The sequence below is a fragment of the Phaenicophaeus curvirostris genome, chromosome 12 (assembly GCF_032191515.1).
Source record: "Phaenicophaeus curvirostris isolate KB17595 chromosome 12, BPBGC_Pcur_1.0, whole genome shotgun sequence".
Lineage (NCBI taxonomy): Eukaryota > Metazoa > Chordata > Aves > Cuculiformes > Cuculidae > Phaenicophaeus > Phaenicophaeus curvirostris.
In genome coordinates this window covers 109,754-133,826 of record NC_091403.1, presented here as the reverse complement: position 1 = coordinate 133,826, position 24,073 = coordinate 109,754, and the positions used below count along the sequence as shown (strand labels likewise).

The 24,073-nt window shown below is 60.2% G+C and overlaps 3 protein-coding genes across 12 annotated transcripts; 1 reads left to right on the top strand and 2 right to left on the bottom strand.

The window, feature by feature from the left end:
• Window positions 1–1,095: 1,095 nt before the first annotated feature.
• AP3B2 (adaptor related protein complex 3 subunit beta 2) lies at window positions 1,096–11,793 on the bottom strand. Of its 7 annotated transcripts, none has more exons than XM_069866519.1 (27): window positions 11,651–11,793; window positions 9,470–9,545; window positions 9,312–9,386; window positions 9,093–9,188; window positions 8,850–9,010; window positions 8,636–8,702; window positions 8,049–8,231; window positions 7,757–7,933; window positions 7,430–7,527; window positions 7,069–7,123; window positions 6,845–6,916; window positions 6,625–6,687; window positions 6,245–6,377; window positions 6,053–6,162; window positions 5,801–5,977; window positions 5,530–5,716; window positions 5,310–5,428; window positions 5,001–5,112; window positions 4,483–4,684; window positions 4,238–4,409; window positions 4,098–4,152; window positions 3,711–3,817; window positions 3,373–3,604; window positions 3,200–3,284; window positions 2,494–2,591; window positions 1,718–1,856; window positions 1,096–1,508 (listed from the first exon to the last, which is right to left on the bottom strand). In XM_069866519.1, the coding sequence occupies exons 1-27, from the start codon at window positions 11,761–11,763 to the stop codon at window positions 1,358–1,360; spliced, it is 3,315 nt and encodes a 1,104-aa protein (XP_069722620.1). In that variant the 5' UTR covers window positions 11,764–11,793; the 3' UTR covers window positions 1,096–1,357. The 7 variants fall into 7 exon arrangements, with proteins under 7 accessions (XP_069722620.1, XP_069722621.1, XP_069722623.1 ...); XM_069866520.1 differs by having other exon boundaries at window positions 5,530–5,677; XM_069866522.1 differs by having other exon boundaries at window positions 5,530–5,629.
• A 2,207-nt stretch (window positions 11,794–14,000) lies between these two features.
• Window positions 14,001–15,997, bottom strand: LOC138725513 (uncharacterized). Of its 3 annotated transcripts, XM_069866505.1 has the most exons (5): window positions 15,864–15,997; window positions 15,154–15,171; window positions 14,692–14,893; window positions 14,379–14,611; window positions 14,144–14,305 (listed from the first exon to the last, which is right to left on the bottom strand). In XM_069866505.1, the coding sequence occupies exons 1-5, from the start codon at window positions 15,987–15,989 to the stop codon at window positions 14,285–14,287; spliced, it is 600 nt and encodes a 199-aa protein (XP_069722606.1). In that variant the 5' UTR covers window positions 15,990–15,997; the 3' UTR covers window positions 14,144–14,284. The 3 variants fall into 3 exon arrangements, with proteins under 3 accessions (XP_069722605.1, XP_069722604.1, XP_069722606.1); XM_069866504.1 differs by lacking the exon at window positions 15,864–15,997 and adding an exon at window positions 15,329–15,461 and having other exon boundaries at window positions 14,001–14,611; XM_069866503.1 differs by having other exon boundaries at window positions 14,002–14,611; window positions 15,864–15,994.
• A 3,857-nt stretch (window positions 15,998–19,854) lies between these two features.
• Window positions 19,855–23,654, top strand: NR2E3 (nuclear receptor subfamily 2 group E member 3). Of its 2 annotated transcripts, none has more exons than XM_069866551.1 (8): window positions 19,855–20,003; window positions 20,856–21,006; window positions 21,666–21,769; window positions 21,853–22,107; window positions 22,192–22,373; window positions 22,587–22,818; window positions 22,896–22,951; window positions 23,079–23,654. In XM_069866551.1, the coding sequence occupies exons 1-8, from the start codon at window positions 19,946–19,948 to the stop codon at window positions 23,127–23,129; spliced, it is 1,089 nt and encodes a 362-aa protein (XP_069722652.1). In that variant the 5' UTR covers window positions 19,855–19,945; the 3' UTR covers window positions 23,130–23,654. The 2 variants fall into 2 exon arrangements, with proteins under 2 accessions (XP_069722652.1, XP_069722651.1); XM_069866550.1 differs by having other exon boundaries at window positions 22,896–23,001.
• The last annotated feature ends 419 nt before the right edge of the window (window positions 23,655–24,073 follow it).

Genomic DNA, 24,073 nt, shown 5'->3' with positions numbered 1-24,073 from the left:
TGCGGATGGGTGTTCCCTGCGGGAGCAGCCGCTTCACGCCCCGAGGTTGGCCCCGCAGCGGCTCTGTCCCCAGGCATCGCGGAAACTTGGAGGAACAAACGCTTGACTCCCAGTGGCTGGAGGTGCTACAGCTCTGGCCCCGGGAGTCATGGAAATGCCGTTTTCCCTTAGGAACGCTTGATGCCCAATGTTTTGTGATGCTGCTGCTCTGCCGCGGAAATGGGGTTTTCCTTGCAGGAGCAAACGCTTGACACCCAGTGGTTGCCCATGCTGCAGCTCTGGCTCTGGGTGTTACGGAAATGGGCTTCTCCCTACACGATCAGATGCTTGATGCCCTGTAGTTGTTGGTGGTGCAGCTTTTGCTCCAGGAGTCATGGAAATGTTTTTTTTCCCTATAGGATAAAAGCCCAGTGCTTTGTGGTACTGCAGCTCCAAGTGTTGTGGAAATGGATTTTCCCTGCGGGAACAAACACTTGACGCCCAGTGGCTGGAGGTGCTGTGGCTCTTGTTCCAGGCATTGTGGAGATGGTTTTTACTTGCAGAAGCAAACATTGGTGCCCAGTGGTTTGTGGTGCTGCAGCTCTGGCTGTGCCATCATGGAAGTGGAGATTTCCTTGCAGGAGCAAATGCTTGGTGCCCAGTGCTTGGTGGTACTGTAGGTCTGGCTGGCATTTTGTCACCGTAAGAAAAAATAAGTGTGATTTTACGCCATTTCTGGACAAAGCAAGGTGCTCCCCAGCCCTTTGTAGCACCAGGAAGGGCTGGCGCTGCGTTTCCCCCATGAGCCAGTGATGCCATGCTTCCTCCAAGAGCCACAGCCACCTGATTCAGCCTCCTGATCAGGTGGGAGGTGTCCCTGCCCATGGCAGGGGGGTTGGAACTGGATGGGCTTTGATGTCCCTTCCAACCCAAACAATTCTATGATTAAAGCAGTACCACCCCCAAGGGACTTGCGTGTCCCCAGTTGCCACATGGATGGTGAATTCCCCGACGTCCCCACTGCCCAATATGAGGGAGGCCAGCAGAGCCTGGTGTGGGGATGGTTTGGGACTGAACCAGCTGCCATGCACACAGAGCAGAGGAGGAGAAGGAAGCGGGTTCAAGAAGAGCTTTATTGAGAGTACCATAATAAATAGGGGTTACACTAGGAAATGGTGGCAGGGGGCCAGGGGCTGGAGCTGCTGTTCCCCCATCCTTTCTCCCATACGCCCCATCCCGCTCCTTCTTCCCAGCAGCAAAGCTGGCCCGGGGGTTGCTGCCTGCCACCCCTCTGGGATCAGGGTGGGGCAGGAAGCATTCTGGGGAGCGATGTGGGGCAGAGGGAGATTGGGAGGGTGGGGCAGGGTGGGCCTGGCTATCACTGCGCCAGGGCCTGGATGATGTCCTTCACCAGCATGGTGCCAATGACCATCTTCTCACTGTTGATGGTCAACTGCACCGCGGCGCCCTCCCGTTGCTCCAAGGTGATAAGCACCAGGCTCCCGCTGGTCACTGTCTTGGCCGCAAACCTGCCCGTGGTGAACACAGTGCTTTAGGCTGAGCTGTCCCTCCATCCCCTGGGATGCTCCAGTGGGGTCCAGGGAGGCATCTGCACCCACAGCCACCATCATGTGTGGGTTCATGCAGGCCCAAGGGAGCCTGGAGTATCCCAGCTGTGATTCAGGTGAGACCAGAGGGGTGGCAGCGCCTGCCTGGTCCTGGTGTGGGGGCTGGCTACCTGTACTCATTGTTGGCACCGCAGGGCACACGGCCTACGTTGGCGGCTGAGGTCACTTGCTGGACGATGGCGTGGTCACTCCGGTATTTCTCGGACAGCATCAGCTTCTCTGTGATCTCACTCATGCCTGTCAACTTCCCTGGAGTGGGCAGCAAGGCACCTGCCCCCTCCGGCCACGCACCCAGCAGTCGTATCCCTTGCCACCCCCAAACCAAGCCCCTCCAGCTGCCAGCTCCCTGCATCTGCATTCCCCACAAGATCCTGAGCTGCCCTGCTTGCTCCTCTGCAGCCCAGCAGAGACAGGTTTGGGAAAATCCTTCTTTCACAGCCCTTCCTAGGCCCATTGCCCTGTCCCTGTCCGGTCTGGTGACAGCAGTCACATCCCTGGGGATGGGCTTCTCCGGCTACCGGCTGCGATGGGGCCGGGTGCTGCAAGGCACCCACCGCTCGGTGCAGCCCCTGTCCGTGCAGACAGGATGGAGATGCTCCTGCTCCAGGAGGAGAGGGACACAGGATCAGGGTGTCCCCATCACTCACTGGATATGGTGGGGCCACCCTGGTGGAGGGTGGCCACTGCGGCCATGGGGTGCAGGAGTGAGAGAGGGAGCAGGGCTACTCTAGGGGCCTGCCAAGCGGCCACTTACCCTCGCCCGGCCACGCGAGATGCTCTAGGGCCACGGCGAGGGCGGCAAAGGGGACAGAATGGGGATGAGTGGCAGTGCTGGGGCAGCGGATGCCCGTGCACTGCCCTGTCACTGTCCGCATCCCCCACTCACCTTGCTCCTTCTTGAACTCATTCTCACTCATGAAGACAGGGGCCATAAGCTCCCCCACGGGTGGCTGGATGGAGACGTAGAAGTGGCGTGTGTGGGTGCTGGGGAGACAGGTGGGTGAAGGGGGCACGTCCTCAAAATGTGTCCCATTTCCCATCCTTGCCCTGGGCAGGGGGTGGCTGGTGGGATACTGAGGCACAAAAGGCTTTGGCCATAAGGGGAACCTGTTGGGCTGGATCCAGGTCTGCTGTCGCCTCCTCGTCCCCTGCCTGGAGCTCAGTGCCTTTCCTGCTTTCCCCCAACTACGCCATGCCATCTGTGTCACCCCTCCCTTGGAAGGACCCTAGTGCCCATCCTGCTGTCCAGCATCCCCTGGAGGGACCCTGCCCCATTGTCCCCTGGGGCACTTCACATCCTCCTGTTGTTCCCTGTCCCCTGCAAGGATGCTGGTGCCTGTCCTGCTGTCCCCCATCCCCTGGGGCTCCCCATGCCCTGCCCAGCTGTCCCTCTATCTTCTGCTGCTCTATGTCCACTGAAGGGATGTTAGTATCCATTCCACTTTCCCATCCCCTGAAGCATCCCATGTCCCACCCCTCTGTTCCCTGGGGCACCCTGTGCCCTGTCCTGCTGTTACCCATCCCCTGGAGCACCCCACATTGTCCCCACACCCTGGGAATCCGTCCTGTCCCATTCTGTGCTTGGCACTCACCACAGCTGGAAGTTGGCTGCCTGGGTGGAGTCACAGAAGTCGATCCCCATCACTACGCTGGCAGTCTCCCCGGGTGCCAGGCGCTCTGAAACCACAGGGCTGCCACTATGTCCCACGTCCCCTCTACCACCACCCTTCCCACAGCACCACCACCATGCTGTGCCGTGCCATACCAATCTCAGGGAACTCCTGGATTCGCATGCCAGAGAGCGGCTTGGGCTCACTGACCCGCAGGCTCTTCACCTCGGTGTCGGTGTTGTTGGAAATCTGGATCTGGACAGCCACCATATGTTGGTCTCCCAGGAATGGCCGTCGGCTGAAGCAGTACTCCACTGAGAGCCCCTCGCCTGCCATGCGGTGCAGCAGCTCGTAGGTCCTCACCGTGCCGAACCCCGGGCTCAGCAGCTGCAGGGGAGTGAGGGATTGGCGTGGGCTGCTGACCCACTCCCTGCAACCCCTGCGGGTGGCAGGGCTGTTCCCCAGCGCCGGGAAGGATGTTGAGGACACTCACGGTGGGTGCCAGGGAGGTGTCAGTGAGCGTGAGGCCCTCCAGGTCGGTCACCAGGCTAGTGGAGACGATACTGCTGGAGGAGACGGGCTGGGGAGGAGGTGGGGTGACTGTGGGATTGTGGGGGAGAAAAGGGTTAACAGAGCTCCAATGAGCCACAGCCCCACTGGGACAGCCCTATTGGCACAGCCCCGTGGGGACAGACCCAGTGGCACAGCAACCTGCCCCATCACCATCCTCTGGGGACAAAGACCTCTCTCTGGTCCCTGTCCCAGCTCAGCAGCCCCGAAAGACCCACAGGGCCCTGACCACACCAGGATGGGTGCCTGTGCCTCAGCTTCCCCAGCACCACCGTGCTGGCCATCCCGCCTACCCCAAGCAGCTACTCACAGTCATCCAGGTCGAGCAGAGAGATCTCTTTGGGGACGGCCCTCCTGCCGGGGGGCTGCTCCGGGGCAGAGAGAAGGGAGGGGGTGAGCAGCGGTTGGGGCCCCCGCACTGCCCCCAGCCCAGCCCAGCCCAGTCCTCACCGGCTTCCTCCGTGTGGCCTCTGCCTCAGAGCCAGAGTCAGAGCCTGAGGAGCTGCTCTCTGAGCTGCTGGCCTCCTCCTCCGAGGTCTCAGCACAGCCCTTCCTCCCCTGCAGCACCGCCTTCTTCTTGGCCTTCTTTGCCCCCTCGTCTTCCGCCTCTTCCTCACTAGGACTATGGAGAGAGCGCAGCTCAGAGCGGGCTGCAGTGGAGCTCAGCCAGGGGCACCGCGCCTGCCCGGGGGTACCTGCCCACGCTGTTCGGGGCTGCCTGCTGAGAACCATCCTTCTCCTTCCTCTTCGGCCTCTTCTCCTCCTCTTCCTCCTTGCCCTCTGACTGCTCCCCACTGCCTTCCTCCTCTTCTTCCTCCTCCTCCTCCTCATCACTGCCAGAGCTGGAGCTGCTGGAGCTGCTGCTGCTGCCGCTCTCCTCACTGCCAGACTCGGGCTCTGTGGGGCACATGGCTCAGCCCTGTGGCTGCATCCACCACATCCCCCCCTCCTCCCACTGCATCCCATTGCATGCACGAACCCTCCTGCTGCATCCCACTGCATCCCCACATCTCCCTGCCACAGCCTTGTGTCCCCTGACATGTACCCACCGCAACAGAACATACCCATGGCAGTGCCCTCCTGACCGTTGTAGCCACTGTCCAATGCCCTAGCATGGTGGCACCCACCTGATGTCCCTGCCCCAGCGACACTTGCCCAGTGCCCCACCACAGCAGCCCCTGCCCCACACCCTGCCATGCCATCAGGTCCTCACCACTGTCTGCTGACTCTGTGGGCCCTGACTCGCCATCTGAATCGGAGTAGAAAGGTTTCTCCACCTTCTCCTTCCTCTTCTCCCGGCTGGTGCACTTGGTCCACTCAGGAACCTGCCAGCACAGGGTTGATGAAGTGGGGTCATCACCCATGGGAGGGGAGACCAAACAGCAGTGCTTTTGCCACCTCCTCTCCCAGAGAGGGCACATGGCCCTGCTGAGCAGCACCTAGGCACCTTCCAGGGCTCTCCCAAGACCTCGAGGCGGTGCCCCCTTCCTGGCCCCCCAGCACCTCAGGGTGCCCCACACACCTCCACATTCCTCACAGAGGGGTCAGGGGCCTCATCCGGCCAGTCGGGTAGCTCCTGGTAGCCCACAGCCTTAGTGTTGAGCAGGTGGGACAGGGAACCCAGCTGGAAATGATCTCGATCTACAGCAGGATGAGAGGTGGCAGCAGCACGGGGACAGCCATGCAGCACTGTGGGGACAGTTCGTGCTGTGTCCCCATGCTCTACAACTCAGGGTGGGTACCTTTGAAGGAGGACTCCAAGATGGGAGCAGGTTTTTGGGCCAGAAAGAGCTTCTTGGCGTACTTGTTGAGGGCCCCGCTCTTCTCGGTGGGCACGATGAGCTGGCGGATGAAGCGAGCCCGGTCGCGGATATCATAATTCTGGTCGTACTTGGCCAAGTTGAGGACGTACTGGGTCAGCAGCTTGCTCTGCGCCAGAGCATGTGCTCAGGGCCAGCCTCTCCCTCCCCAGTGGGGAAACCAAGGCACGCCACTGGGCCACATCCCCGCTACCTGCTTGGAGTTGGTCAGGTAGAGCTTAGCTGCCAGGTTGATGACCTGCAACTTGACGATGTCCTCCTCATTGGTGAAGGACTTGGCCATCTTGCGTAGCACATCGGGTGCGATCTTGGGCACGTGCTCGCAATACTCACCGATGAGCCACAATATGCTGGCCCGTGCCATCGGCACCTGCAAAATGCCCCCAGGCACATGTCACTGCTGCCATTCCCCTGAGTCCTGGGGTCACGCAATGCCCCAACCCACCTGGATGTTGTCGGTGAGCTTGGCCATGTGCTTGATGATCTCACTGTGCTGGGCTGGCTGCATCTGCAGCAGCTTTTTGATGACCACCACAGATTCGGCCACCACCAACTCTGCAGGCAGAGACCTGGTCTCAGCAGGGTCCTGCCCCGTAAGTGATGGAGTCACTGTTTCACCCACTCCACGAGTACTCACCGTCCCGGTTGGAGAGGAGCTGGACCAGGCCATTGAGGCAGGTGTCCCGCACCTTGCCAATGTTGGTGGCGCAACGCCCAATGGCCTGGATGGTGGCTGCCACAAAGTCCTTGTCCATGCTGCGGATGTAGGTCTGTGCAAGCAATGGGGGAGACACATGACATGTCACCTACATGCCAGTTCTGGGCATCCTCCCATGTGGTGGTCACACATTGGGGTTCATTGCCACCCCTGGGGTTGGCATGGCCTCAATCCACTCCTCTTGATGGCTTCCGCCCACTCCTGCTGGGCTTCTCCTCCATTTCCCCCATGGTGGTGTTATGGCACCCAGAGCCATGCCAAGGTGGCACCCCAGCAGCCTCAGTATGGCCACGGCATACCTGGAACTCCCGCAGGATGGTGGAAATGTTCGTCTCATTGGCCAGGTTGGTGAGGACCTCCAGCTGCACAAAGAGGAAGAGATGGGCAGCAGGCCAGCATGGTGCCAGGTCCTAGCAGCCCTTCTGTCCCCAAGGCATGGAGGAGAGCTGCCCCACAGGGAAGGGCTCCATGAAGCCTCAAAGCACCAGTGGTGGGTTCTGCCGGGTGTTTAAAGCCTACCTTGAGGATCTTGATTTGTGTGGGGTCTGTCGAGCGGATGTAGAAGCTCTTCAGGTAGGGCTCAAACATTCCCTGCAAGCACAGCCAGTGGCATTACTGCCACCCCTGTCCCCCATCACCAAGGCTACCTGCAGGGAGCTGGCCCTGGTGACCCTGCTGGCCAGCCCTCATTCCGCTTGAGAGTCAACAGGGCCAACTTCTCCCACACCAAGTCTGACACTCACCCGCCGTTTGATGGACATGGTGGCCACGTTCTGAAGCACAACATACTGCACCTCACTATGGGGACAAAGAGGGTACCACCATCAGCAGGGCAGGGCTGGACCTCCCCAGCATTCCCCTGTGAAGATGGGAGCAGGACCCACTACTAGGCTGGTGCCACCATGGCACTGGCACCCCGTGTCTGGGCTGAGCCAGGCCTAAAAGCCTGTCTTTTTTTTTTTTTTTGGCTATTTGCCCCAAGTGAACGTCCCCATGGATACAGTCCCTTGGGGTGCCTCTCCCAGGGTCTTGGGGCTCCCTGTAGGTCCCACCAACTGGGCTGGCAGGGCAGTGGGGACCAGTGCAAGGCCAGGTGCCACAGACCTGTGACTCCGCAGGAGCCGCACCAGTGCCTTGGCGATGACGCCGACCTCTGCCTTGGGTGCCAGGTGGAAGTACAGCTGTGCCACGGCCATCACCACCTGCAGGGAGACACCCGCACATCACCTGGCAAGCACCGGGACACCCTAAGGGATGTCTCCCAGACTCCCATCATGCAGCACCTGGCGAAAGCCCATCCCTGAGGACACCCAGCCTTAGGTGTCCTCAAGCACCATGCTGGCTCCTTGGCCAGTGGGGACATCAGAAGGCTAGGATGCTGGACACCACTGGTGGCCTCTGGGGATGAACAGGGCTGGAGGTGGGGCTCACCGCAGCATTGCGGCTCTGCAGCAGGGGCTTGGTGTTGCGCAGCAGCAGGCGGTGGTCAGGGTCCATGACATAGGGCTTGCGCTTGGCCAGTGGGGCTGCCTCCGCCTTGGCATCCTTGGTGTCATCCTCCTCAGAGCCATAGAAAGCCTTCTCGGCGGTCTCCTCCAGCAAGAACTCCTGACAGCAGATGAGATGCCTTGCAACCCCAAACAGCAACCTCCTTCACCCCACCTCCCTGGGGCTACCAGGGAACCCCAAGGCTCCCAGGGCGCCCTAAGGCTCCCGCACTCACATTCTGGTTGGGGCTGAGGAACTGGGTGCGTGCGTAGCGGGTCAGCATATTGATGATGACCACCTGCCCCCATTCCTCCACATCGATGAGCAGGTTGCAGAGCTTGCGGTAGTTCTTGTGGATGAGGTCGATGCGCTCTGGGCAGACCTCCTCGAATGCCATCACCACACTGCCAGCCACCAGCTGGGGAGGGAAAGCCTGGGGTGATTCACTGGACTGGTGGCATCACTGTGAAGATGCTGGTTCGGTGGGGATGGTGGCAGCCCTATGTGGATGTTGGATCAGTGGGGAAAGCGACATTCCCAGGAGGATGCTGGCTTGGAGGAGACAGTGTCATCCCTGTGAGGATGCTGACTCTGAGTATGGCTGCATTCCTGCATGGACACTGGATCAGTGGGGATGGCTGCATCACCACAAGGATGCTGGCTTGGTGGGGACAGCATAACTAACTGCAAGGATGCCCACTCTGCATGGATGGCATGACACCAATTTGGTGAGGTCTTCTGCATCCCTATAAGGATAATGGGTCAGCAGAGACAGTGACATCCCCAGATTTAGAGGCAGAGGAGATGTGGTGCCCTGCTCACCGTAGTCTTGTCCGCCAGGAGCTTCTCAATCACTTCGATGAGTTGGTCCTTCTGGTCAGAGTCAAGGCTGCAAGAGGAGAATGGGGTGGACAAGGCGGGACCAAACTGCCCCTAACCTTTCCATCCCTGCCCATTTCTGCCTGCACCGATCAGCCCAGACCCTGGCATTGGGTCCCTATTTGTAACCCCAAAATTTAGCAGCCAACTCTGTTACCTGTACAGCTTGGGGATGGCATGGGCGGCTGTCTTGCGCACATACGGAGACATGTCTGAGGCAGCCTCCTTGATGGCCAGCATCATGATAGGCACAATGATGGGAACACGGATACTGGAGAGGACCCGCAGGGCACTGGCGCGGATCAGCTGGTTGGGGTCCTGCGCGGACAGGTGGGGGACTGCAGTGTGGCTGTGGGGACCTTATTTCTCCCCCATGCCCTGGGACTCCAAACCAACCCACCTTGAGTCCTCGTTGGAAGGTGGAGATGGAGAGCAGGGCAAGGTCCTGCTGCTCTTCTGCATAGCGCACCAGGTAGACGTACACCAGCTTCTTCACCTGCAGGGGTGAAGGTGGTGGGGTCACCTCAGAGCCTCCCAAACCTGTCCCATCCCCAAAATCCTCCTGCAGGGGAGGCATCAGACCCTGGCACCCACAGGAGCCACGCAACACCTTTCTCACCTCAATGTTCTTGCAAGCGACGTTTTTCACCACAGCTGGGAAGAGATCGGAAGCATTTTTCCCCCGGGCAATCATCTAGGGGGTAAAGGAGTGGTGTAAGACAGGGCCACTGGCGTGGCACAACCTGGCACGGCCCTGCTAGTGGCAAGAACACCCACCGCCACGATCCTCTTCATGGCCTCCAGCTTGAGTGAATCCTTGTTGCTATCGAGCATCTCTTTGAGGTCATCATGCCTGCATTGTGTCAGGGGGGAAAAAAATCCCATTTTCCCATTTTTACTCATTTATAGCCATTTGTACCCACTTTTAGCCTTTTCTAGATTTTTTTTCTTCCCCTCCCAGCTTGCCATCAGACTGGCAACCCAATCTTCATCATGCAATATTTATCGGGCAGGAGCTGGGTTACAGCCAATGAAAGAGGAGTCGGAGGGACTGGCATGGTGCTGGCACCCAGATCTGCCACATCCCACATGCTGGGATGAGGACCCCAGCCCAGCTGTGGGTGTCACTCTGGGATGTCCCCAAATCTCTTCCCAGGGAGCAGGCACCCATCAATCGGCTCCATCCCAGCCACCAGCCTGGCTTGGCTGAGTGTCCCTTGTCCTCTCGTGGGCAGAGTGGCATGGACAGACCAGTGCACCCTGACGCAGAGCCCCTCCCCAGTCCCATTCCCAGGCTGGGAAAATGCCACCAGCCTTCTGTAAGCTCGGCTGTCACCACTGTCCACTTTCCTACAGTACATCCATCCCCACCAAACCTTGCAAGGCTGCATCCACCCACAGCAGCTGGGAGGGGCACCCATGGGACGATGTTCAGCCAGAGCCACCGTCACCGCAGGGCCCTGGGGGGCTCCTTGAAGGCGTCTTACCGCGGCGGTGCCCCGGTGCCAGTGGTCACTGTGGGCTCAGGGACAGAGAGCGGCCGCAGCTCATCGGCTCGCAGGGCGCTGTAGCAGATGGGTTGTCTGGCCTCGGTGGCCAGCACTGGGCTCGTCACCTCCTCGGCTGCGTGACCACCCACCGGTGGTTTTGGCCCCACCGGGAGCTGCCGCAGCAGCTTCTGCACTGGTGGCAGAGCCAGCATGGCTTTGGGCAGGGTTGGTAGCCCTGAGGACAGTGGCTGGGCTGTGGCCCCGCTCCTCCTCCTGGCTGAAACCTGATGCAGGCATTGGGTTGCAGCTGCGATAGAAGCCCTTTGATCAACGCCCTTCCCAGTGGACAAGGCCACCCCGGGGTGTCACGTCCCAGGTGAGACCCATCCTGCAGCTGGGGCCTGGGGACAGTGCAGATGGCTCCTTCCCCAGGTGCTGGAGGCACGCAGTCCTGGCCAGGGACCCCACGTCACGATGGGCATCTACCTGGGTGGTGGGGTGGCAGAATGGGACACCAGTGGGTGTCACACTTTGGGGATGGGGTGAGGTTTGTGGGGGCATTTCTGCTGCCCAATGTGCCATGCACGGCCCGCGGGGACAGTGACAGACCTGGTATGGCCACAAGCGGACAGAATCCAGGAAAGGGGAGCACACAGGGGATGGGGACACTGCTCCGGGGTCAGGGCTGTGGACACCACCAGAGTGAGGGACATGGCCAGAGGGCTCATGGGACGCTGCCAGTGGGGGTCGGGGATGGGGGGATAGTGCCAGAGTGGGGGTAGTGCCAGGACTGGGGGGATGCTGGGACTCCCAAATTCCCACAGCTCCAGGGACTCCCCCCAACATTCCTCTGCATCCCTATCCCCTCCTCCAGCCACCTGCAACACACAGGGTGACATTTCTCAGTACCCCTACCCCTCGCTGGGGACCTCAGGAGGGGGTGGGGAAAGTGCCGTCACCCAGGCACCTCCATAAGACCCACAGGAGCCAGCAGAGCTTTGCGGGACCCAGCGTGTCCCTGGGGTGCCCCCAGACCAGGGATGGAGGGGGATGCGGGGGAGGGGCTACACATCCTCCAGTTCCAAACCCTCACAGTTTCCCCCCCAAAACCCTCCCTGGCCTTCATAACCTGCAGTGGTGGTGGCATGACTGCGTCTCCATCCCTGTCCACATCCCAGTCGTGGTCTCCATCCTCATTCCCATTCTGGTCCCGCCCCGGCCCCACTTTGCAACCTGCAGTGGCTGCGGCGTGACCGAATCCCCATCCCTGTCTCCACCCCATCCTCACCCTGGTCCGCATCCCCATCCCCATCCTTGTCCCCCATGCCCATCCCATCCCCATCTCACCCCTAACCCCATCCGACCCCCATCCCGGTCCACATCTCCATCCCTTTCTCCATCCCCTCCCCTCCCACCCCGGTGCCCCCGGGCCCGGCGCGGCTCTGCCCGCAGCGCCCCCCGCCCGCACCTCTTGTAATCCGCGGCGAAGATGCCGCCGCTGGCGGGGTCGTGCCCGTACTCGGGCTCGCCCAGGCTGGAGGAGCCGCCCTTCTCCTCGCCGTACGCCGGGCCGGCCGCCATGGCGGGATGCGACGGGGACGCGCGGGGACGCGGGCGCCAGGGCTGATGTCAGCGGGGGCGGGGCCGGACCGCCCCCCGCGCCCCCCGGGGTCCGCGGTTTCGGAGGGGCAGGGCCCAGGCAGCCCGACCCCTCCCTGACCAGCGCGGGGGTGGGGGGTGGCTTTGCACCCTAACGGGGATCCCCTGCGCTAGGTTGGACCCCCCAGCCGCTGTAGAGACCCCTGTCCTGTCTGTGGACCCTGCAGCGTTCCCAGGATCACAGAATCACTAGTTTGGAAAAGACCTCCAGAATCATCGAGTCCAACCGTTCCTATCAAACACTAAACCATGCCCCTCAGCACCTCATCCACCCGTCCCTTAAACACCTCGAGGGAAGACGACTCAACCCCCTCCCTGGGCAGCCTGTTCCAGTGCCCAATGACCCTTTCTGTGAAAAATTTTTTCTGATGTTCAGCCTGAACCTCCCCGGGTGGAGCTTGAGGCCATTCCCCCTCATCCTGTCCCTTGTCACTTGGGAGAAGAGCCCAGCTCCCTCCTCTCCACAACCTCCTTTCAGGTAGTTGTAGAGAGCAATGAGGTCTCCCCTCAGCCTCCTCCAGGCCAAACACCCCCAGCTCTCTCAGCCGCTCCTCATAAGGCCTGTTCTCCAGCCCCTTCACCAGCTTCGTTGCTCTTCTCTGGACTCACTCCAGAGCCTCAACATCCTTCTTGTGGTGCGGGGCCCAGAACTGACCCCAGGATTCGAGGAGCGGTCTCACCAGTGCCGAGTCCAGAGGGAGAAGAACCTCCCTGGACCTGCTGGCCACGCCGTTTCTGATCCAAGCCAAGATGCCATTGGCCTTCTTGGCCACCTGGGCCACTGCTGGCTCATGGTCAGTCAGCTGTCAACCAACATCCCCAGGTCCCTCTCCTCCAGGCAGGTTTCTAGCCAGTCTTCTAGTCTGTAGCACTGCACAGGGTTGTTGTGCCCCAAGTGCAGGACCCGGCATTTGGCCTTGTTAAACCTCATCCCATTGGTCTCTGCCCAGTGGTCCAGCCTGTTCAGATCCCTTTGGAGCCTCCTGACCCTCCAGCAGATCCACACTTCCACCCAGCTTGGTGTCATCTGCAAACTTGCTAAGGATGCACTCGATGCCTTCATCCAGGTCATTGATAAAGACATTGAACAGGGCTGGACCCAGCACTGAGACCTGGGGACACCGGTTGGAACTGGCCTCCAGTTGGAGTTAACTCCATTTACTACCACTCTCTGCGCCCAGACATCCAACCAGTTTTCCACCCAAAGGGTCTTCCCCTTCCTCCCCAGACCCCAGCGACTGCTTGGGGATCCCAGCCCTGCCTGGGACTAGGGCCTCCCTGGGGACCCCGACTGTCCTCCTGGAGACTCCAGATCCCCGGTAAGCCCATCCCTTTTAGGGGATGCCAGCCCTCCCAGAATCATCATCTCTCCTGGGAACCCAGCCATTCTAAGGACACCACAGTCTTCCCAGTTACCCCAGCCCACTTGGGTACCCCAGCCCCCCCAAACAACCCAGCCTTCCCAAGGGACTACACCTCTCCTAGAGATCCCAGCCTTCCTGGGGAACCCCAGAGCTCTGCTGGGGAGGGATGACACTGGGGGCAGTCACGGCCCCACTGACATGACAATCTGCTTCTTCATTCGACATTTCAACTTGCAAGAGAAAGCTGTAAGTGTGCCGGGATCATAGCTGCGCCTGCTGCTGTCTCCGCTACCCACAGACCAGTGCCAGTGCCAAACCTGCCCTCACATCTCTCCTGATGTACACAAGAGGCTGAGGAAGGCTGGGGGCAAAACAGAAAACCAGAACAAAATCCAGGAAACCCCTGGATGTTTTTTTCCACTTCTCGGACACTGGGTTAATTTGCTGATTCCGCCTTGAATATGAAGTTTGGGAATGGATAGAGGCAACATAGGAGATCCTGGAAACATGGGAGATCCTGGAAATGCTCTTCAGCTAGAGGAGCTGCAGGACATCTCCAGGAATGCACAGCCTGCAATGACCTCCCCCCACCTCCTAGAGACCTTCCCACACCCCAGCCTGGAGCCAGCAAGGGTCCCTGGGGGCCACTGCTGGTGACTGAGCTCCAGCCACACCTGGCCCAGCTGCTTGGCCAGTTTGCAAGCCAGCAGCCCGGAGACTTATTTATTCTGAGGCTCCAAACCAAATGGGGGCAGCGAAAGAGGCATCTGTTTGCCTCTGGAAGTGAAGAGCCGCAGCTGCCTTTAAGGGAGACAGGAAAGGGTAGCAGCACCAGGGCTTGGATATCCCTTGTCAGCGGTTTTGGGGAAAGGAGCTGCCTTCTGAGTAAGGGAAAGCAAAAGCGAAAACAACAGATAGCAAACAGAATTGGCACAGGGTCTCCTTGCAACTATTTATTGCCATGTGAGAGGGATTCCAAAGCCACCAGCACAAGGCTGGTCCCCCATGGAAGGATCCTCCGTTTCCCCACGGAAGGGTGCTCCAGCCCCGGCTGTTCCCTGGGTGCGTCGCTGCCTCCATCACTGCAGTGCTGGAGACACCTGAGAGAGAGGCTGGGCTGTGGTGACACTCGGTGGGGTGGAAGCCAGGGTTCCTCAAGGTGGTAGCACCCACCGTGGCACCAGCGAGCTGGCCCAGCCCAAGCAGGGAGAGGGCGAAGTGGATGCAGTTGTAGGTGATGGCGTCGTACTCCACCGCCTGGTCCATGGCCACTCGGATCCGGTGCTGCAGGGTGGCCACATCCAGCCCTTCCTTCCTCCGCAGCACCTTGGCTGGACCCCGAGTCCGCAGGAGGTGGTTCTTGCCGTGCTTGGCCACAATCCCTGACGGAGATGTTCCCGAGCTGCCTGCGTGTCGGAGGGGTGGCTGTACACTCTCTCTCTTCCATAGGGATATTCCAACACCATGACCACTTCCTGGGGCTCACCTTCCAGGTGGATGATCTCCCCCTCACCACAGTAGACACCGGCATGTGCTCCCCACCAGCCAGGCCCCCCCGAGGCCAGGGGAAAAAGAAAGAGGTCCCCAGGCTGGGGCTCGACCACACCATCGGGGACCACATCGAAGTGTTGGCCCAGTAGCCCCTCGCAGAGGAAGAACGCTGCTGTGCTTACCGCCCCGACCGCTGCCTGGGGACCCGTGAATATTTCAGGGCCACTGGTGCCCTGGGGACAGCAGCAGTGTCACCAACCCACTGGCTCAACGCCCATCCCTGGTGGCTTGGGCACAGCTTGAGTGTCTACCAAGATGGCTCTCTGGGAAGGGGCCATGTCCTCTAGGTACTGAGCACCCACGGGTGCTGAGAGGAAGGCAAGGGATGCTGGACTTGGCCCTGCTGAGACAGGGGTGAGGCGAGTGTTGTGGGCTGGGAGAGGACGCTGGCACTCACCTGCCTGGAGCTGCCCACCTGGAGGGATAAAAATTGGGCATCAGCCCTGGTGGCACCAGGGAGATGGGACCCGGAGCACCAGTGTCATGGCACAGCCCCTGCCCACGCTGCTCCCTCCCCCCGGCCCGAGCTTCTTGATGGGGACCCTGTGACAACTCCCCCAAACCTGTCGCACCCAAGAGCCCAGCCAGCGCCGGGGCTGGAGGAATGGCCCATCCGGGGCTTGCAGGGTCCGCACCAGGCTGATTACCTGTGGGGAGAGGGGCAGAGTACACCAGGGACGCATCCTCTGCTAGCACACATCCTTTCCTAGAGCCTATCCCTGTTAGCACCCATCTCAGCCGGCACCCGCCCCTGTTAGCACCCATCCCTGCTAGCACCAACCCCTGTTAGCACCAGCCTCTGTTAGCACCAGCCGCTGATATCATCCCTCTCTGTTGGCACCCATTCCCACTGCCTCCCACCCCTGCTGGCACTCACCCCTGGTAGCACCCATACCAGCTTGCACCCAGCACTGGTAGCATCCATTCTTGCCAGCACACACCTCTGTTGGCACCCACCCCCAGCCCACAGCAACCTTCCAGGACCCCCTGCACCCTCAGACTCAGCACTGGGCAGGTCCCAGACTCTGGGTCCACAGGCACTGGCTGCCGTGGCAAAGGGATAGGTCCGCCTGGACGTGGGTGCTCTCCTGCTGGCTCCCTCATTACCTGGGCTAGGAAATCCATCTGCAAGGAGAAAACTTGATGACCAGAGCACTGGGGACAGGGGGCCCTCTCTGTCCCCGGAGAGCTGTGTGCCGCATCACCCCGCCGAGACACAACCCAGAGCCTCATGCTCTGTGCCAGCCCCGGTCCTCCTGCCGTGCCCGGCTCTCTCACCTCTACAGTCCCCTTGCTCTGCCGTGGTCCCCAAGCAGCTGCCAGCTCCAAAGGTGGCTGCAGAGCAGGACCTCTACCTGCACCACCAAGTGCTACTCTGGCTCTTGGCACCCACACGTGGTTCCACCAGTGCCCAGGAATGTGCCCAGACCACACTGACCGGCCCCACCGGTCCCAGCACCATGGGGCCAGTCCCGGGGGTACAAACTAAACCTGAGATGACATTTCATCAATGGACACCTTCAGTGATTCCAACAGGGTCGTGAAACAGCGCCATGGCTATGATGCGCTGATATCTGGTGGCCAACAGGCTGGTGCTGAAACACCTCTTGGAGCCAGAACATCTCTTGCCCTGAAGGTAGCCCAAGGGACAGCCACACGCCCAGGGTCAGCTGTGGAGCCACATTAAACTTTAATCTTTGTGCTGGGGGTCAGCAAAGGCTTTGGCAGGGCTTGGGATGGATGACTGGATCTGTCACCCTCTGTCATTGGGCAGCCTCCACAGCATCATTTATCACAGAGCCTCCAGTAAACAAGAGCTAATTACAGCTGAAACCAGAGCCAGTCTGGATACAGTGCCAGGCAGCTGCATTAACCCTTCCCAGTCACCTCCAGTCCCATTGCCATCTTGCAACCTCCCAGACCGTTGTGTCATCTTCTGGTTGCTCTTGTCCCCTCCTGATACGTCCTTCCCTTCTCACCACTCCCTTCTGGTCCCTAGTGATGCCTCCTGGCCTCCAACATCCCTTCCTGGTCCTTGTCAGCCCCTTGGCCCCTCTCTGTTACCATTGTCCCCTCCCAGTCCCTATCCTCCCCTCCTGGTCCCCATCGTACCCTCCTGGTCCCCATCTTACCCTCCTGGTCCCCATCTTACCCTCCTGGTCCCCATCAACCCCTACTGCATTCCACTGCTCCCTCATGATTCCCATCATACCTTCCTGGTCCCCATCATCCCCACATGGTCCATATTGTCCTATTGTAGTCTCCATCATCCCCCTCCTGGTCCCTGTTGGCACATCCTGCTCTCTGCCATCCATCGTTGTCTCCTAGTCACCATAAAAACACCCATGTTCCCATCATCCCCCTCAATCCTCATCATTCCTTCCTAGTCCTCATCATATCCTCCTGGTCCCTGTCACCCCATCCTGATCCTTGTTTTCTCCTGGTCCCCATCATCACCTTCTGGTCTCTGTCATCCCTTCCTGGTCAGCGCAATGTCCCTTTGGTCCCGTTCCGGTTCCCAATCATCCCATCCTTGTTCCCATCGTTTCCTCCTTATTCCAAATCACTCTGTCCCAATCTGAACCGTCTCCTCATGGTCCTCATTATCCCCTCCTGATCCTTGTTGTCCCCTCCTGGTCACTGTCATCCCCCCCTCATCCCCATCATCTCCTCCTGGTGTCTATCAACCCCTCCTGGTCCCCACCATCTCCCCTCAGTCCCAAACGTCTCCTTCTGCTTCCCATCTTATCCACTTGATTCCCACCATCTCCCCTTGATCCCTGTTGTATCCTCCTGGACCTCACCACCCCTTCCTGATCACCGCTATACCCTCCTTAGCCCCCTGTCCTCTCCTGGTCTCCACCATTCCCTCCTTGTCCCCGTTGTCCCCTCCCATTCCCTACCACTCTGTGCCATCGCTAGCAGCAGTAGGACTGACAGGGTGGCAGTGCCTCCCTGGGTCACCCGATGTCCGCAGCTGAGCTGTCCCCTGCCCAGGGCACGTCCATCATCGCCCCATGGCTGCTGGGATTAGGGTGGCTGGAGCCTTGGGGCTGCTCTTGACCACGGTTTTCAACCCCATCAGCAGCATCTTTGGGTAATTAGTAAATTAGTAATTAAAAGCTCTCTGCCTGCTGTGGGGGGAACAGGGGCAGATCCCAAGGTTTTAGGCTGGGTAATCCTGTGGCATCTGCCCCAGCGTCTGTCACTGAGCCGAGTCACGACCCTGCTGCGGGCTTTAACGTTTGCTTCTTCACCGCCATCCTGCAGCCCCTCGTTGGTGGTGCTGGGCCTGCACAAGGTGTTCCCAAACAGGGACAGGTCAGGTCCCCTCAGTCCTCATGGGGTGCTGAGCCTTAGAAGGGCCACAGGTGCAGCTCCATGGGGACCCCACCCTGGGGACATCATCCAGCTGGGGGAAATGAAGAAACAGGGTGGGAAACCATATTTTTGTAATTATTGGCTTTCCTGGGTGTGCTGATTATTGGCCAGCAGCAGATGGTTGGTGGGCTAATCACTCTCCCAAATCCCAGCCCCAGAGCTGGCTTTTACCTGACGGCGAGGAAGAGATGGGCAAATTAGCTGACTCAGCATGTATCGACGTGCCAGCCGCTCCCCGGCATCCCCTGGCACTGGGCACTGCACCTCACCCATGGGTGGGCTGGCACCCTGCGTGCAGGTGCTCCCAGTGTCTCTGAGTGGGGCAGCGGGGTGGTTTCACCCACAGGTGAAGCTCTGTTGAAGGGTTTGGAGGCAACTAAGCTGCAGACAAGGGGCCGGCAGGGCGAGGTGACAGCTTGCTCTGGCCGCATTAGCCCAGCGTCATAATTCTGCCGAGGGAGGAGGGTGGCCGCTGCTGCAGATGGTGGCTGTCAGAGATCTGGGTCAGGGCCTGCTGCGGGACACGGGGCTGTGGGGTGGGATGGGGCATCCCAGTGGGACAGAGGAGCCCTGCAGGTGGAGGGGTGCTGCAGGCAAAGATGATGGAGCCCCGCTATAGTCAAGGATGGAGCCGTGCTGCAGGCAGGGAGGCTGAGCAATGGCACAGACAAGGATGGAGCCATGCCTCAGGCAAGGGAGGTCGGAGCAATGCTGCACGCAGGGGAGATGAATGGAGGTTGCAGGTAGCATGACAGAGGAATGCTTCGGGCAGCAGGATGGAGCCACACAGCAGACAAGGATGACAGAGGGGTGACCCCCAGCCCCAGATCCGCTGGTGTTGCTGCTGCAAGCCCTCAGCAGGGACCAGCTGCCAGCGTGCTGTCCCCTGGGTTGCCTCCCCCAGGGCCATAGGCTGAGCCCCATCCCGGGTGGGACACAGAGGGCTGGGGACCCTGGCTGCAGCCCAGCCCATCCCTAAGGACAAACTGGGCTGGGTGACGGTGGCCATCCTCCTGAGCTGGGCAGGGGGGGTTTAGCGGCTAAAGCCCTCAAATCCCAAATTGTGCTGCCTTGTCAGGGAGAGGGTTTAGTGGTGGTTGCGTAACTCCAGGGGCCACCTGGCCCCCACTTGCTGCGGCGTCAGCAGCCCCAGCCCAGCACCTTCGGGGGCCCTCATGTCCCCTAAGGAGGGGAAACTGAGGCATGGGGAGTGCTCCGTGCTGAACATGGCAGCTAAGCCGCTTTGGAGGGGCCCACCAAGCATTCCCCCTCCCCTTGCCGTCAGGACCAGTAATTAATTACTTGGGGGCAGGGAAGTTAGCCCCCCTTAATTACCACTTTTCGTTATTCCCCTCTAACCGCCTTAGCAAAGGGCTTATGCGCTTATAGGACCCCGTGGGTCCCAAGGAGGGGGGACATGTATGGAGTTCCTTACCCTGAGCCCCATCTCCCCCACTCCACTGCAATCTCAGCCTCACAGTGCTGGGGGGACGCATGGTGGCAGGGTGACATCCTCAGGGTGGCCCGCAGCGGGGAGGCTTGGGTGTCGCAGGGTTTAGGGTTACAGGGCTGGGGCTCAGCACCTTTTTAATTCTTCATCGCGTGGCTGATTGATCCCCCACCCCCCCGCCCCGTGCAGACACTAAAGATTAAGAGGGTGACAAAGAGGCGGCTGCTTACACAGCGCCTGCTGCTGAGCTGCCTTGAAGAGAGCAAGGCAAGAGCCCCGCTGCCCACAGAGCACCCACACCGCGCCGGAGCCCACTGGAGGGAGGGGAGAGGGACCGGTCGGGGACGCCGGGTACAGCATGGCTGCATCGCCCACGGGGTCGGTGGTGAGCACTGGGCTGGACGATAGCCCCACGGGTAAGAGGTGCTGTGCTGCTTGACGGGGTACCACATGGCAGGACCATGGGCGCTGGTGGGGATCTTTCTTGAGGATGGCAGGGTCCTCCATCAACGTCCTTCTCCAAGATACCTGGGGTCCTTCTCCAGGATGGTGGGGGTCCCAACCATGGTCCTTCTCAGGGATGGCAGGGGTCCTCATCATGATTCCTCTCCAAGATACCCAGGGTCTGCGTTGTGGTCCTTCTGCTGGATGCCTGGGGTGTTAATTTATCACCCTTCTCCAAGATGATGAGGGTCTCCATTGTGGCCCTTCTCTGGGCCAGGATACCTTCGGTCTCCAACCCCAATGCTCTCCGTGATGACAAGGATCCTCATCATGGTTCTTCTCCAGGGTGCCTGGGATCCCCAGCTTGGCCCTTTTATGGGAGGACTGCAGTCCCCAGCCACAACTTTCTCCTGGATGCACATGGCCCCTGATCTTTTTCCAGGGTCCCTGTGGCCCCTGCCATGACCCTAGGATCCAGTGCTCCAGCTGTGGTCCTTCTCCAGTAACCTTGGGTCACCAGTCATGGCCCTTCCCAAGGAAACCTGGTGTCCCCATCCCTAGGAACATTTCATTCCCTTCTGGAAGTCCCATGAGAGCTCATCTCGCACCATCCCAGGTGCTGGAGCACCAGGAGATGCTGAACCTGTGTGCAACACTTGCGAGTCCCTGAGGTACCCCAATCCATGTTCCTGGGCTCGACCAGCAGAGGTGGAAACCACCCACTCCATCACCAGCGCGTTGTGGGGTAGTGGAGACTGGTTGGAGAAACGAGGGACATCTGAGTGTCCACAGTCACCCTGAATGCGGCATCTCTGCTCCCACAGGGCTGAGCCCGGCCCCCGGCAAGGCGCTGAGCCCCGTGCTACTGTGTAAGGTGTGTGGGGACACCAGCAGTGGGAAGCACTATGGCATCTACGCCTGCAATGGCTGCAGCGGTTTCTTCAAGCGCAGCGTCCGCAGGAAGCTGATCTACAGGTGGGTATGGCATGGGCAGAGACCAGGAGGGCTGGCACCCAGCAGGAGGGGGACCCAGGGATAGACACGCAGTGGGGCAGGGACTTAGGAAGACAGACATCGGGTGGGGTGGGGACCCACAGGATGGACACCCAAAGGGACAGGAACCAGGGGATAGACATGCAGAGGGACAGACCCCTGGCTGGGCAAGGACCCCAGGGAATGGGCACCCAGAGGGGCAGGAACCCCAAGGGATGGGCACCCAGTGGGGCAGGCACCAGGGGATAGATACCCAGCAGGATGGAGACCTTGGGGATACACCCCCAGCGTGACAAAGACCAGGGGGAACAGGGACCCAGTGGAGTAGGGACCCATGGGACAGACACCCAGCAGGGCAGGGACCAGCAGACGGGCATCGGACATGTGGGAAGGTGATGTCCGGGCTGGATGCCCATCAAGGCAGGGGATTCACTGGGGCAGTGCACCCATGGCAGGGACAGGGCACCCACTGGGGACAGGGTGCCTGTTGTAGTGCCCCTTGGGTGGTGAACACCCACTAGGGGGGGAAGACACCCACTGGGGACAAAGCATGCCCCAGGGAATGGCACCCAAGGGGAAAGGACAACCTGGGGGGATGGGATGCCCCAGGGGCTGCAGCTGGTTGCCACCTCTCCCCATAGGTGCCAGGCGGGGACAGGGCTGTGCCCAGTGGACAAGGCGCACCGTAACCAGTGCCAGGCCTGTCGGCTCAAGAAGTGCCTGCAAGCTGGCATGAACAAGGATGGTGAGATGTGTGGAGGACACATGATGATGGGTGGCAGGGCTGATAGCAGAGTGGCTGGTGCTGATGACACCTTGTCCTTGCAGCCGTGCAGAATGAGCGCCAGCCCCGCAGCACAGCCCAGGTCCGGCTGGACAGTATCGAGCTGGATGCTGAGCTGCCCCCTGAGCACGTGGCCACCACTCGTGAGGTCCCTCCCACTCCCTGCTCCGCTCCCTGTGGTCCTGGTGCCACTGTCACCATCCCTCCAGGTCCCCAAGCACCCACACCACCCACCAACCATCGCTTCATGGCCAGCCTGATGACAGCTGAGACCTGTGCCAAGCTGGAGCCTGAGGACGGTGAGTGGCCACCGGTGAGGAGGTGACCTGTGGGTGTTGTCCTCACAGTGAAGCGAGTACCGATGTCCCCTTCTGTCCCCACAGCTGATGAGACAGTGGATGTGACGGGCAGTGAGCCAGAACGGGCAGCTGGCGAGTACCAGGTAGCACCATATCCAGCAGCCAGCCCTGAAAACGTCTACGAAACCTCGGCACGTCTCCTCTTCATGGCAGTGAAATGGGCCAAAAACCTGCCTGTCTTCTCCAACCTGCCCTTCCGTGACCAGGTAGGCTTGGGGACACCCATGGGGCACTGGGGACCCCTGAAAATGTAAGCAACCAGTCAGATGAGGATAGTTGGAACATCCCCAGAACATTCACTGCAGGGTCTTGGGGGTTCCCTCCCAGAAGATGCTCTTCAGCTCAACCAATCATGGTGGCTTCAGGTGCTGGAGTCTTTGGGGTGACAGAGGTTTTTGGGGCTCCTTTCCTCTCTTCAGGTGATCCTGCTGGAGGAAGCGTGGAGCGAGCTGTTCCTGCTCTGTGCCATTCAGTGGTCCATGCCTCTGGAGAGCTGCCCGCTGCTGGCTGTCCCTGAGCTGGCCCCAGGAAAGCTGCTACCAGCTGCCCTGGATGTCCGGGCACTGCAGGAGACCCTTGGCCGCTTCAAGGTGTTGGCAGTTGACCCCACTGAATTTGCCTGCATGAAGGCGGTGGTGCTTTTCAAACCAGGTGAGGGGACCCACCAGCACCAGCTGCTGCCTGTCCCCATGCCCCCACACCACTCTGTCACACCCTTGTCCCTGCAGAGACACGTGGCTTGAAGGACCCCGAACAGGTGGAGAACTTGCAGGACCAATCGCAGGTGATGCTGGGCCAGCACAACCGTTCTCACTATCCCGGGCAACCTGTCAGGTACTACTGTCCCCATGTCCCCATGGGTGACACCAGGGGTGGGGCCACCTGCCCACAACCACTGCTCCATCCTCCAGGTTTGGGAAGCTGCTGCTGCTCCTCCCCGCGCTGCGCTTCATCTCCTCTGAGCGTGTGGAGCTGCTCTTCTTCCGCCGGACCATCGGCAACACACCCATGGAGAAGCTGCTGTGTGACATGTTCAAGAACTGACCTCCCCCACCCCGATGTCCCCTGGTTTGTTTGTCATCCTGCACTGCCACCCTGTCATCCCCACTGTGGGACCCCTCCTCCCAGGATGCTGTGAGGTGTGAAGGTGCCCGTGGTCCTGTCTCCAGGGTGGTGGTGGGGACCCTGGGATGCTGCTGGCAGCTGGGACATGGGCCTGGCTTAACTGAGGACACATGGCCACCCAGGGAGACAGCAGCCTGACAGTGGCACTGGCCCAGGGGTGATGCCAGCCTGGAGCATGACACTAGACCAGGGATGACATGGGCCATGGGGAGATGCCAGCCCAGGGTGTGACAGAAGACCAAGGGTGACGCTGGTTGGGGGTGACATCAGCCCAGGCATGACACTGGCCCAGGGGTGATGCCAGCCTGTGTTATGACACAAGACCAAGGGTGACGCTGGCTGGAGGCGATGCCACCCCAAAGGTGACACTGGTCCCAGGATGATGGCAATGCTGGGGGGGGATACCTGTCTAAGGGATGACATTGGCTGGGGATGACCGCAGCCCAGGGGTGACCCCCTAAAAGGGCTGGTTCTTCCCCCGCAGTGACCTCCGTTCTGTCACCACAGGGACACACAGGGGTGGCCCCTCGGCCCCATGTCCGGGGTCCCACTCTCCCATAGGCTCCAAACAAAGAGAGTGAGGGCAGCTGGGCTCCTCGCACCACCGACTCGCAGCCCCTGATCCCACGGAGGGAGGGCACTCACTGAACAGCCATAGTGTGAATAAATACACTAAAAATACGTTGTCTTGGTGCAAATAAGTTCAATATAAACCAGATGTGTGTATATAATCCAAATTAAGTAACCAGAATGTAAATAAATGGAATATAAGGTGAATAGA

What these genes read in the sequence shown, in the direction of transcription:
- LOC138725513 (XM_069866503.1), bottom strand. Translation starts at nt 15,989, where the DNA reads ATGAGGCTCTGGGTTGTGTCTCGGCGGGGTGATGCGGCACACAGCTCT. An exon ending in GGAGATCATCCACCTGGAAG is followed by an intron (nt 14,612 to 14,691) that starts GTGAGCCCCAGG and finishes TCCGACACGCAG; the next exon opens with GCAGCTCGGGAACATCTCCG.
- AP3B2 (XM_069866519.1), bottom strand. Translation starts at nt 11,763, where the DNA reads ATGGCGGCCGGCCCGGCGTACGGCGAGGAGAAGGGCGGCTCCTCCAGC. An exon ending in CCTCTGTGAGGAATGTGGAG is followed by an intron (nt 5,113 to 5,309) that starts GTGTGTGGGGCA and finishes CTGTGCTGGCAG; the next exon opens with GTTCCTGAGTGGACCAAGTG. An exon ending in ACACCTCCCTGGCACCCACC is followed by an intron (nt 3,605 to 3,710) that starts GTGAGTGTCCTC and finishes ACTCCCCTGCAG; the next exon opens with CTGCTGAGCCCGGGGTTCGG.
- NR2E3 (XM_069866550.1), top strand. Translation starts at nt 19,946, where the DNA reads ATGGCTGCATCGCCCACGGGGTCGGTGGTGAGCACTGGGCTGGACGAT. An exon ending in ACCTGCCCTTCCGTGACCAG is followed by an intron (nt 22,374 to 22,586) that starts GTAGGCTTGGGG and finishes TCCTCTCTTCAG; the next exon opens with GTGATCCTGCTGGAGGAAGC. An exon ending in TATCCCGGGCAACCTGTCAG is followed by an intron (nt 23,002 to 23,078) that starts GTACTACTGTCC and finishes TCCATCCTCCAG; the next exon opens with GTTTGGGAAGCTGCTGCTGC.